The sequence below is a fragment of the Megalops cyprinoides genome, chromosome 20 (genome assembly GCF_013368585.1).
Source record: "Megalops cyprinoides isolate fMegCyp1 chromosome 20, fMegCyp1.pri, whole genome shotgun sequence".
Classification (NCBI taxonomy): Eukaryota; Metazoa; Chordata; class Actinopteri; order Elopiformes; family Megalopidae; genus Megalops; species Megalops cyprinoides.
In genome coordinates, this window is record NC_050602.1 from 24,694,324 (window position 1) to 24,707,500 (window position 13,177).

Sequence of the window (13,177 nt, forward strand, 5' to 3'; positions counted from 1 at the left end):
TGTTCCCTCCGCTGGCTACATCGTCTGGCAGGCAGCGAGGGAGATGGGATCATTATCTCCAAGAACTCTGTTTTTCTAAAGCCGGAAACCTTAGAGGTCCACCACATGTCTGCTTTCTCTGCTGTATATGTGATGATAGTTGCCATGCTGTCCCCTGCACATCACACCGACAAAACACAAGCAAATACAGAACCGGTGACCGGGAAGAGGTAACGGGCCGAACATCATACATGTTTAATTGCGCTTAGCTGTCATTGTTTGTCTCCTGCTATCTCCTGGCAACACCGGTCCACCTGTTGGGAGAGAGACGAGCATTTCTACCTGTCCGATGCATCACCTGGGAGTCGAGAGAACATGTTGACACAGCTGCGTGTTCATGCTTGCTGAATCGCGGGAGGTTTGGTTATGCTGTCTAAGCTGAATCTTGCAGATGTCTGCTGTCTGACATGGTTGTGTGGGCTTTGATTTTCAGGTTAACTGATGAAGCCAAACAGCCAGAGTAAGTCTCCATCAACCAGCTGGTGGGTGATAAAAGTCAAATTAAGTCTTTCATTTCAGATACTGAAATGCTGCTGGCCTTTTTAGGCTGTTTTCATTGCAGAAACATTTAAAAGCCAAAATATATACTTATAATAGCTAATAATATACTACTAATAATAATAATAATTATTATTATTATTATTATTACTATTATTATTATTATAGCATCTCTGTTTACCCCACCTAACAATATTGTGCTGTCACCAACTTAAAAATACACAGACGCGTCCTTTTACATCATAACACGTCTTATAATTATTTTGGGGGGAAAACTAACTAACATCTTTGGTTTAACTCCAAAAAATAAATATGATTCTAAACTGGTTGCTAAGAATATAAAATATTGTTTATTGTACTAACTGCTTTTTTCATGCACAGCACATGTTGGCTGCTGCCCTTGCCAGGTGTGGTGATGCACACAGCTCTCAGCGTGAAAGGTCACAGGTCGCTCGCCTGGATGTGGGACAACAAACCCGGCACCATGCGGCCTCTTCAGTAGCAAGCCATGAGAGGTAGATTCACACCAGCGTCAGCTGACAAGCTGCTTCAGTTCAATAATTCACTAAAAAGCAGAGTGCGATAGGACGTTCTGTTTTCTATTCCATTTTGCAACATATGCCGCTTCACAACCTCATCTTACTACATTACCTTACTTTTTTATGATGCTATTCATTGTACTGTATTTTTTTCTCTTTCTGTTATTGCAGTACACATTATAATTAGAATGCCTAAACGTCCCAATATATGTAAATGTACTTGAAATATTTCCATGTTTTGAGGTGAGAGTGGGCATTTTGCCAGCCTCTTCAGCTCTCTCCCTTCCTGTGTGAACCTCAGGTTTTTCCCTTGTGATGCTGATGTCAATCACCTACGCCACGTGCACCACTTCCTGTCCAGCCTCCTGTGTAGTGTGCTCAGAGGACACCATCGTCTGCCACAAGCTGGCCAGTATCATAGGTGAGGATTATCACTGTGAGGCCGCTGAGCACTGATGGGAGAGTAATATCAGTGCGCAGTGGCCTTGCACTGAGTGTAATACAGAGGTGAGGAGCAGGGCTTATAGCTGAAAGGTTGAAAGGATTTAATTCCCTGCTGGGGCACTACTGCTGTACCCTTGGGCAAGGTACCTCACCCAGAACTTCCTCCGAAAATATCCAGCTGTACAAGTGGATAACGTGTAAAATTTGTAACCTGTGTAAGTTGCTCTGGATAAGAGCATCTTGCTAAATGACAGTAATGTAATGTGTGTAGTCTGTGGACTGTTCTGAGGTATGTTCGAACTGCTTTCATGACATTTCCAGAAGTTCCTGAGACCACTAAGGTCTTGATGCTCACAGACGGGAAGATCGACTCTGTGGACAACGGCACCCTCTCCGATCTCTCAAACATGACCCTGCTGGGCCTGAGCAACAACGTCATCTCCAACATCACGGACAACGCCTTCCAGAACCTTCCGGACCTCAGGGTGCTGCTGTTGGACCACAACCTCATCACGGGTTTGTCTATAGAAGACGCCACGTTTGCCGAGCTCTGGAGCCTGGAGATCTTACAGCTGGGAAGCAATGCCATCCAGGCCATCGACGGCAGCTGGTTCAGGGACATGAGGAGCCTGCGGACCCTGCAGCTGGAGGGAAACCTCATCACCAGGCTGACCTCGGACGCTTTCGCGTCCGCCAACCTGGACAACCTGGAGACGCTGGACCTGTCGGACAATCTGATCGAGTACGTGGCCCGGGGGAGTTTCCTGGCCCTGCCCCGGCTGCGCAGTCTGGACCTGTCCAGGAACAGCCTGCGCAGCGCCCCGGACGCCTTCTCCTACCTGTCGTGGCTGTCGGCCCTCAACCTGGACCTGAACCAGTGGAACTGCACCTGTGAGCTGCAGGAGTTGGCCTCCTTCCTCAGTAGCTACGTGCAGGCCCCTGACAAGGTGCTCTACAACGGGAGGAGGATGGTCTGCCTGAGTGCGGCCAACCCGGCCGTGCAGACGGTGCTGCAGCTGACCGAGGCCAACTGCGTGCCGCCCAACGAGAACATCACCGTCCTCGTCAAGACCAAGGACAGCATCTCCGCCCGGCGGTACGTCAGGGACATCGCTCTGGCCGCCACCTTCTTCTTTGCTGGTGAGTCGCTGCGATTGCAGCAGATGGGCCTGACAGAATGGTTGTGATAAATTATTGCTCTATCGGATGGCAAGTCGTACTCTTTTAGGCAGCCAGTCAGGTTCTCTGGTTCTCTGGAAATGAGTAAAATCTCTGAACTTGGGAGAGTGAAACCCTGAATCAGTGTGAAGATTATCTGCTCATGTCTGATGCTCCCACAGGGAAGTTTTGTTTGTTGCAGTCTGTGCTTGTGGCTTTTCGCAGCCGTTCTTTCTGTTTCTTAGATTTCGGAGTTAGTATCCGATATGAATTAAAATATCTTTAAATTGAAGTTGTTGTAATTTTAATAGAGGCTAATGACATGGATCACTGAAGCTCTACCAGGGCTGCAGTCTGTTAGCAATGACACATGGTGCAGATGGAATCTAGTTGAATTTCACACAGTTGCTGCAAAATGTTTCTTCTCACAGAGAGTAACAGAGAGTCACACTAACTTATAGGCAAATGATGACTTCGAATGGCCTGTTGTCATCAGTATGTGTTCTTATGTTTATATAAGGCAGATATAAAAAAAGAACACTCCTACACAGCAGCTCTCCAGGACTGGTATTGGATGCCACTGCGCTATACATGGTAGATGCTGTATTTATACATACGCTGTGCACTCAGTTGCAAAGACTCGGTCACTGCGATTGTGTGGCGCATAGAGGCGGAAAACAAGGAACATGTAAGAGCTGTTTTCATGTCTGCCTGAGTCACAGGGGGAGCGGGACTGACAGTGCTAATCCTGTACGCCATTTACCACAAACTGGAGCTGAACAAAGGCTTGGGCCCTTGGAGGAGCAGGAGCTGGGACGAGGAAGCGAGGACGCACGGCGGGGCCATCCAGAACCGGGGCATGCCGGAGTGGAGCTACGCCAGGGACGACAAAGCGCAGGTCCTGTCCATCAGTCACCCGGGGCGCGAGACCAAGCTGGCGTTTCCGAACGGCGGGGAGCTGCCAGAGAAGAGGCGCTGGCACAGAGACAGAGCCCCCCCTGGCCAGGGGCCAGCCGGGGCAGAACACCATTTTGTCTGCCACCTCTGCAGGCCCGAGGGCCTGACTGCAGCCGATGCAGCTGGCAGCTGGGGAGCAGACAGAAGCAGAGGGTTTGTCAGTCAGGCGGTGGCCAAAAGCGGCATACACGGCAGGCTAGACTTCAGGGAGGAAAGCAAGAGGCACATGCCACAGCATGCGCTAAAGCACACTGAAGGTAAGGCTGCCAGCTCCAAAGTGCCAACAGGTCCATCCATGTTCTCATGTAGACCACCTGGTATTGTTACATTATTATTATTACGTTAGTCATTATCAGACGGTCTTATCCAGAAAGACTTGCATAGGTTACAGTTTTTACATGTGATCCATTTATATAGCTGGATATTTACTGAGGCAATTGTGGGTTAACTACCTTTCCCAGCAGCCGTACAGCATCAGTGCCCCAGTGGGGAAACGAAACAGCAACCTTTCAGTTTCAAGCCCTTCTCCTTACCACTATGCTAGGACTATACCTCTATATAAGACTTTGCAACAGTTGTTCGTATTACAAAGGAAACAGCTTCTACAGAACCGGCACTTGTTGTTATGATACCAAATTGCTGCTTAATATGATTTTCAGTTCAATTGATTAAGGCTTTGTAGTGAAGGGCGAGAGCAGTCACCCCAGTCACTCGAACCCGGGTCTACAGGGTACCAAACATGTGATTTTGACCGACCAGAGCCAGGCTCCTTGGTATGGCAGTCAGAGCGCATACTCAACCGTAATGACAGCACTCCGTCACAGGCAGTATGACATGATTATCATTTCCTGTCTTTCTGTGTTAAGGAGGAAATGATGTTGGGCTAAATGTGCTACGTATCATCTATGCATTTTGTCTACATAGGCTGGAGGTTGAGACTGCATCTGTTTTGCCTAATATTTTCATATGTTTTTGTCTTCTTTTACAGATTTAAGAGTTCAAAGCCAGTATCAGAGGAGACAAGGGGGGCAGCTCTCTCTCAGCTATCCTGAGGATGTCCCTCACTATCACGGGGATTCAGAAGGCCAGGAATTTACAGGAGAAAAACAGCTACCGATTGATATTGGGCACTCATCTCCCTCCCACAGAAACACACCCACACAGCACAGCAAAGTACACGGTGAGACGGGAACAAGTGAGACTCAGAGAGATTTTGCTGAGGTTTACTCCAGGTATGGTGGCCAGACCCAGAGCATTCAGACTCCGCCGGACTTCCTCACCATACGGTGTGTCCACTGTCTCAAAGCATATGAGTACAGACAAGCAGAGGACAAGGACAGATATGTGGGACTGGCGACCATCGAAGAGGGAAATGTTAAAAACAAGCATGGCAGAGAGGGAGTCCTACAGCTAAACATGCCCCTGTACAGAGCGAACAGCCTCAACAATATGAACAACCACACTGACATAGAGGGTCATGGCCAACAACATCACATGAGACATCATGGAACCAACATAACACCACCAAGGACTGTGAGTTTTGACTTAACAGGGTCTGACGTGCGCATGATCACTGCCCAAAAGAAAAAATCTCTTAAAATAAAAAATTCAGACATCCAGAAACTCAAAGGAAAGCACCGGCCAAGCACTGCACAAACTGAAAGGACCAGCAGAATTTCCAAACGAGAAAAAGGAGATCAATTAAGGAGACACAAGCAGAAAGTTCACTCTAATCGCCGGTTAAAAGTTAAGATCAACCTGAACCCTTTCAGGAAAAACAGAATCTGCCCCCATGAACACTTCGGCCAAGAGGATATATTGTCAGGGCAGAATAATGCAGAGAGAGCTGGCACAGCAAAACAAAATAAGCTGAGCTCCAAAGGAAAAAAGATGAAGTTATCTAAGAAAGACCAAGTTCTTCATGAAAAAAAGCTTAGCAAATCAATACATGGGACTAAAACATCACATGAACGGTCTAGAGCGAGGGCTAAATCCTCCAGGTCTAGGACCCGGAGGAAGACTGATATAGCTGAGGATATTGAACAGGAGTCTTTTGACACAGAGACTGTGGGACAGGAGATGAGTGAACAAGAAGGCCCTCGGAGGAAACACAGTAAGAAACGAAGAAGAAGACACGATGTGTCAATAGAAGACGATGTAAGAGAATGTGACAAGGATCTCTTGGAGGCAGAGGAAGAAAATATACCGAAAGCAAAAAGCAAGTCCTCAAAACAAAAGAAGAGACAACCCGAGACTCACGGAGACAGTCAGGAGGGTTCAACAGAGCCAAAGAGAAAAAAGCAGTCTCCAAGTACAAACAGGCGGAGCAAAACATCGGGGGAATCTGGTGCAGGTGAAGGTGAAGACCACGCTGATGGCTCATACACGGAGAGAAGCCCATCTGTGGTTTCAAAGAAAATGCCTTCTCCCAAAGAGGGTCAAACAACCTCCACGGAGTCAAAGGAAGGAGAGGACCTATTGCCCCCACAAGCTGGAACTTCTACAGAGACTGACCATGGCATAGATCCAACTCAAGAAATTTCTGCTGAAGAAACTCTGCTTCACAAAGAAGGCAGCAACAGAGAAATCAGTCAGGAAGAACAGAGTCAAGAACCAACAGCTGCCACCGGGAATGAGAATCAGACAGAACACCAAGGAGACAAACAAGAGAGCACTGCTACACCTGACAGCATCCAAGAAGGCAACTCAGATGGGCTGGTGATGGCAGAAGTTCCAGGTCAAAGTTCAGAAGCCAGTGGGGAACCTGAGGTTCCACAAACAGACAGTACAGTGGCACTGCCTCAAAGCACAGAGGGGGCAGGTGTTCCTCCAGATTCGCAGAACGTCACGGATATCCCTAACCCAGCTACAACAGGGGGCTCACAGCTTACTGACGGGGAGAACATCTCCAATAACAACAGCATAAACCCAATCTCATCGCATCCCTTTCTTATCCAGGAGTACTTGCCTTCAACAGACGGCTCTCCAAAAAGAAAGATCCGACTCAGTCTCCCTGAGAGGCAGAGGAGCAGACCACCATCTGCAGCTGAGAAGAAAATACGTTAAACTCTTTTCACTTCTATTGCACCTCAGAGACATACCTGTAATTATAATAGAGTCCTTCATTTGTACAATTTTTTATTCATATCAAATGTAGTATCTTCTATATGCAGTTTATGTCCTAAAGAACATTATATTTATATTTGTATTATGTCTTGCAGACAGATTTACCTAGCTAGATTTGTCCATAAAGGATCTGGCAAAAGCCCATGAGTTTACTTCTAGCAGGAATTTGATTACAGAAGTGTTGCATAGTGGTAAAGAGCCAGGCTTGTAACAGAAAGGTTGCTGGTTTGATTCACTGCTGGGACACAGTTCTGGTACCCTTGGGCAAGTTACCTAACCCAGAATTGCATCAGCAAATATCCAGCTGTATAAATGGATAACATGTAAAAACTGTAACCTATTTAAGTTACTGTGGATAAGAGTGTCTGCTAAATGACAATACCGTAATGATTTTATAAAATAATTTCATATAATAATGTGAATAGGCTATATTAATAGTCTTATTGCATCTGCAAAATATTGTATGTTTAAAATTGTGGATTTTTTTACAATTCCAGCCTTCCAGTAGTCTAAAATCAACTTATATGCATGTCAATCCTGTCAAATATGTTTTACTTAGGCATTTCTGAGGATAAAAAAAAATAAATTTGCATTGTCATATCAACTCAAACAGAAACATCAAATTTACATGTACATTTACATGTTCTACATAGGCCTGTTAACACTCGATATGATGAACAAAATTTGACCATTTGACTGAGTGGTGTAAGTGTTGTATCGCATGACAGACGAAACCTTACATCCGTGCAGACATCCTAGCATCTGCTTAACAGGGAGAGGATGGAGTAACCAACAGCAGGCCGGATCTGGGGCCAGGTCATTTCCACTGCTGTGTCAGAGACGGAGAAGAAGGAGGGGGAGTCAAAAAACCACAAGCTAAATCACATTAGTGCCCTCAAGTAAATATCGGTTGTAATTCTTCCAAGTACAAAGAATGGAATGCAGTGGAAATTCTTGAATTCTTCAGTTGAAGGCAATTCAGCATGGAAACATATACCCTCTATCTTTTTCAGTTAAAGGAGATACATCAGCACAGAGTTCATGCCCTCCTTGCAGTAAAATCATTTTTTCCTCCAACATGGTATATGTCTGTTCTGCTATGTATCCATTTTAAAACAACATGGAAAAAACAGAAAAGTGGTGAGCTTAAAACAAACATGTAGTGAGTGGCCTCTGCAGAATTTGAGTGCTTCATTATGTGACATAGCCAGGAGTGAGGCCAGGTAACTGTACCTGTCCCAGGTATGAGGTGGACAGAGATAATGTTTCCTATCAGCTGCCCCTACAGATACAGGAGATGGCTATATGTGCACAGTAACCAGAGGACACTCACCAACACAGGCACAACAAATGTCCCACAGCCCTCAGCCTGCATGTTACAACTTTCCTGCTGCTATAGTGCACACACTTCCCGTGCAGCTCATAGTGATGCAAACGTTGCATGTTCTAAACTACCCTATGTCGCCATGACTACGTAACAAAATCTGCAGCAGCCCAGTGGGCTTCATTACCGGTAAAATGTAATAAGAAACCTTCTGTATGATTAACATTGGAGTATTCTGTCAAATAATTAACTGAAAAAATACAAGAGAAACACTGGTAATATTCAACAAAATTCTTGCATGTGGGATGCCTCCCCCTAAAAATGCACTTCGTAAAATTCACAGATTCACAATGGTGATTTTCTAACGTAACAGAATGACATTGAGCAAACTCTCAGTGATGCATTTTGTACTTAGACATGGTCAAAAGGAATATGCTGACATAAACAGCAGTTATACAACAATGCAAGCAATATCAAACGGGTTGTTGCCACCAAAATCAAGTATTATCTGGCTGCGGCCTTTGCTTACTCTGCAGGGTATTGTGGCTGTCAGATACAATGTCATGGTCTGTCAGTTTGATATGTCAGGCCATTGTTTTTGCTCTATTAGATCATCATGACAAAGCACTTTCAGAAAACAAGGCAGTTTAGTTGTTATTGTGGAGAGTGGCAATGTGTTATTTAAAATGCAATGCGCTATTTACTTTTCAGTGAAAATAAAATGCTGGGAACATTCAAGAGATTCAAGTAAATTGCACAATGCCCCCCCCCCCCCCCCCCCCCCCCAGCGAAATCAAACAACTTCTCATGTATTTGATTCTGCTGTGAATTTAAAACAGACCATTGGTCTTGCTTGGAGTTTGTGGGTAATGTCAAGTTAAGTAAACACGAGCGCAAAGAGATGATGTCACAAGTGGATTGCCAGGTCTTGGTCTCCAAGGGCAACATTGTTCACAGAACATCTCATCAGAATCAGAAGCTACGCTGTACAAAGCTACGCTGTACAAAGAAAGCATACTAATTAAAAAAGATGATGGTGAAGATGATGATGAGGCAATGGTAGCTGTTCCCTTGCACTAAATCCTGTGAGCAATGGGCTCCATGAAGTCCAGCAGGTACATGATCCCGGGCACATCAATCGTGAACAAAATTCCACTTATTCTGGCATACATTTGTACAGGACAACGCCAACTTTGGCCCAGCACAAATTGAAGTCATTGACACCTAGTGACACTGGACACTACATCCAGCTTTAGCACGGCTCTTAGGTTTTGCCAGGGGGGAAAAGCATTGGTTTGCCTGCCAAGACTGTGCAGTTTGTGCATGATCAAGACATAACCATATACACATGCACATGCGTACACATACACATACACAGACATAAACAACCTGGCATAGTGGCAATACAACACTGCGGTTTTAATTCCTGGAGCTCTTTCATTTCCTCCAAGAAAGGAAAACTTCATATTTACGGTCTTTGCCGTGTGGACTGTACTGCAGTTCCCATGTACTGCTGTGTCTGTGGGCATTTCCCTTCTTTCAGCTACAGCAGGGAAGGGGTTGAATAAGGGCACTGTGGGCTGTTTATGAAACTCCTCTCTCAGAACAAGAGCTCTGAGTGGGTGACTCACAGGAGTGGTGCATTAGCAACATCTGTCCTATTCTGACACCTAATGCCAAATTTAACCTCTGGAGATACCTCATAATTTCGTCGCCGTTTCGCTAATACCGCACAAACGTTATCAGGTCGGGGAACATCGTGAGGACTTTATGAGTCAGCTGAGCGCATTTGTATTTGGTGTTACGCAGCGCAGGTTAAAAGTCTGATCTCTTAGTGGTAATAGCATTGTCTCAAACCTCAAGTGTTTTTCCGTTATAGAGGAAAATGAAGTCAACGAGGAGGCCGCTGGGGTCTCGGGCTGCGGAATCTGCAGGCGTCACACGTCTCTGGCACAGCAGGTAGGAGAGGGATTTTATGCTCCCACATCTGTGAGCATGCATATTCTGAAGAGGCCAGCCAAGTTTCCAGATGGAATGGGTGCTTTATTGATACAGAAAATAAAAGGCTTTTCTTGGTATTGACCTGTCACTCACTGTGACCTTCCCACTATATCAGTGATCCGTGAAAGCATCTCATCAGCAGTTGACATATTTGTTTTTGTATATTAAATGTGATATTTCTCAAGTCCCATATCATGTAAGGGCCACAGTTAGTGGCTACACCAATATAGTCTTCCAATGCAAAATTTTTACAGGGACAATGGAAAGGGATTTTGTTTTCTGAACCATCCAAATCCAAATTGGATGATAAACGTAATTTGAATAGTTAACATCCTTGTCCTTAAGGGGGCGCTGTAAGACAAAACAATGCCACCTTTGAAACTAGGAGTTATAGGTGGCAGTAGTTGCCTTGTGGCTTATTTTCTGTCCAGAGTGACTCAGTCTGTAGCACACGCAGTCTCATTTCACAAAGTGTCACTACACAGAACAAGCAATGTTAAATACAAACATTAAATGGAATCATTTTTACAATCGTTTATCATTCATAAGGTCTTGAAATCCAGATGAAGGATCATTCCTGACAGAGATCAGATCTCACAAGTCGAAAGGACTATTTCCATAAACGTTACATAACGATACAGTTTATCAGGTACTTAAAGCTTAACAAGGTTGGGTTTTTGCCCGTGACCTTGAACCCCTGACCTTTTCCCCTAATCAGACGGAATACATTCATTAATTACAGTCCTTCCAGACCCCTGCTTAGTCACTTTCCTTACTAACTCCCCTTGCTTCTTTCTTACTCACACACTTACACAAACGTGTGACTGATTAGTTCAGACAGCGACTGTTGTCTATGTAGGCACCGAAATGCAAAGCTAATGGTATAACAACTGTACGTGTGAATCATCGTTTTTTTCAGTGAAGAGCGAGCAGGGACCAGCACAGCACTGGGTTCTGAGGAGTCGATATGACAGCAGCAGGGTGAAAATGCACCTGTTGAGAGTTTTAGGACACGCCGCCCCCCCCTGCAATGACACCTTGACTCCAGATTCTAGAAACGTCACCCCCAAATCACAACTGCAGCACAGTAATAATATTATATAATAATAATATTATTATTAATAATATATTATATTCCCTGCATGAAGGAAGTAATATTCCACCAACAGTTCTGCTGAGTGAAAAAAAACTGCATGCTAAAAATAACCTTTATATAGGCAAAATAACCCTATATAGGGCAAATAATTTCAGATGTCCTTAATGATAAAGAAAGTTATAAATGATTTACTTTTGTTACATAGCGAGGTAGGTACAGTGATTTGATGGCACAGGAGATAGTCGGGGCACAAGGTGTTTCCTTCTTCGTCAGATGACAGAGATCCAGGGTTCAGAGATAAAGCTGAGGAGATCTCTGCAAGGCTCCGGTCTCCCGTTGGCTCTGCGCTTGGGCAGGACGTGACAGCGCTTGTTCTTACACGCCTGTGCCAACTCAGTAAATCATGGATGAAGAACAAAATAAACAGAGGGTAGGGGCGGAGGAGGAGGAGGAGGAGGAAGAGGAGCAGGCTTCTGAGAGAGTCTGCGGCGTCTTCACCAGGAAGGGGCTCACCATGCTCGGAGTGGGGGTCGGACTGGTCACGCTGCTGGCGATCATTACAATAGCTTCGGTCATTGTGACCCTGCATGCAGGTAAATTCCTCAGATTCCAGTGGTTTCATGCACTGCTACCATGGATGTTTGACTTTTAAAATACATGGTGTATTTCAGCTTTTATTACGTTAATACCCTTTATGGAACACAATATTCTGATTTCTAAGCATAGCATAATTTTTTAAACATTATAACTTATTGTGACCATTAGTATTTATAGTAATAGTATTTGTGGTAGCAGTGGAAACCGGCAGGAGGAGAACATTGACAATAACAGTAACGGTGGTGTGACTTCCAAAGTCCCAGTACAGTTTTTTATTTGTGATATTTACACAAGAACAGCAGCAAAGCAGTCTATTTTTATTCTTTCTTTCTACAAGACAAAAGCATAAAATCGCTACATATGTATGGATGATGTGTGACCTCACAGTCTGACTGTCTATGAACCTGCCAGAGATGTATGGTGCCATCTTCAGAATGTTCCTCAGTAATATTGATCATGTGTACTATTAGCAGGCAGAAAGTAGGCATTGCCAACAATTTCATTTTATATCTGGCACAAGGAAGAACAAATATGAAATATCTGTGTCCTTCAAGAATGGATCACATCAGTTTAAATTTAAGTTCTGTCACAAGGTTATTCTAATGGATAGTAAGCCTTTGTATAATCCGATCTGTTTGTATGCCAAACATTGCTATGAAATGCAAAGCCAGCACAGACTGCATTTGTCTCATCCTTGCTATGTATTAAATGGATTGATGATTTAACTGTTGATCTTGTGTATAGCAGCTAAATACCCTTTTCTGGTATAACTGTTCATTTAAAATGGTAAAACACTGACTGGACAAGACAAAGACAAAGACTCACAAACATAATAATACTGGAGTTATATCATGCAGTAAAATCTTTTTATCATATAGTTTTTTTAACAGAATAAAATTGTTTGTGTAGATGCTTTCCGCAGTAAACTTTGAGCTTACTCTATCCTGTAGACCCCACCGGACCTGACCTACGTTTTCCTACCGACGGTGATATGCTGGACTACCTCCTCCAAAGTGGAGAGATCCAGGAGAGAGACGGCCTCTTAGTCTCCTGGTATCACCGCGCCAACAGCAAAGCCCAGATGGACGAAGCGTTGAAAAGTAAATTTGCTTTTCAAAACATTCATCAATAATACTTTTAAATATTGCCCGACTCGTTATTGCCCAAGTTTGTTACAGTTATTGTTCATAGCATAGTCCATGAAAAATATGCTGTACTGCCCGAGATCCAAGGACACAAAACCTTCATGTTGTATAAATGTTCATTTCATTGATAGATCATGTATGGTGAAATGATTAGTCATTGTCTGTGGATGTGAGATGTACAGTACAAGTCAAAAGTTTGGGCACACCTTTTATTCCTTATTTTTACTATTTTTCACATCTTAGAATAATAGTA

General features: G+C 44.2%; 1 protein-coding gene across 1 annotated transcript in view; it reads left to right on the forward strand.

The window, feature by feature from the left end:
- Positions 1-1,867: 1,867 nt before the first annotated feature.
- The window catches only part of fam151a (family with sequence similarity 151 member A), a 16,253-nt gene continuing 4,943 nt past the window's right edge, over positions 1,868-13,177 (forward strand). The window contains exons 1-5 of the mRNA XM_036553884.1: positions 1,868-2,660; positions 3,401-3,892; positions 9,965-10,044; positions 11,631-11,775; positions 12,730-12,879. Coding sequence (XP_036409777.1) covers positions 1,868-2,660; positions 3,401-3,892; positions 9,965-10,044; positions 11,631-11,775; positions 12,730-12,879 — 1,660 coding nt within the window. The remainder of the gene's footprint in view (positions 2,661-3,400; positions 3,893-9,964; positions 10,045-11,630; positions 11,776-12,729; positions 12,880-13,177) is intronic.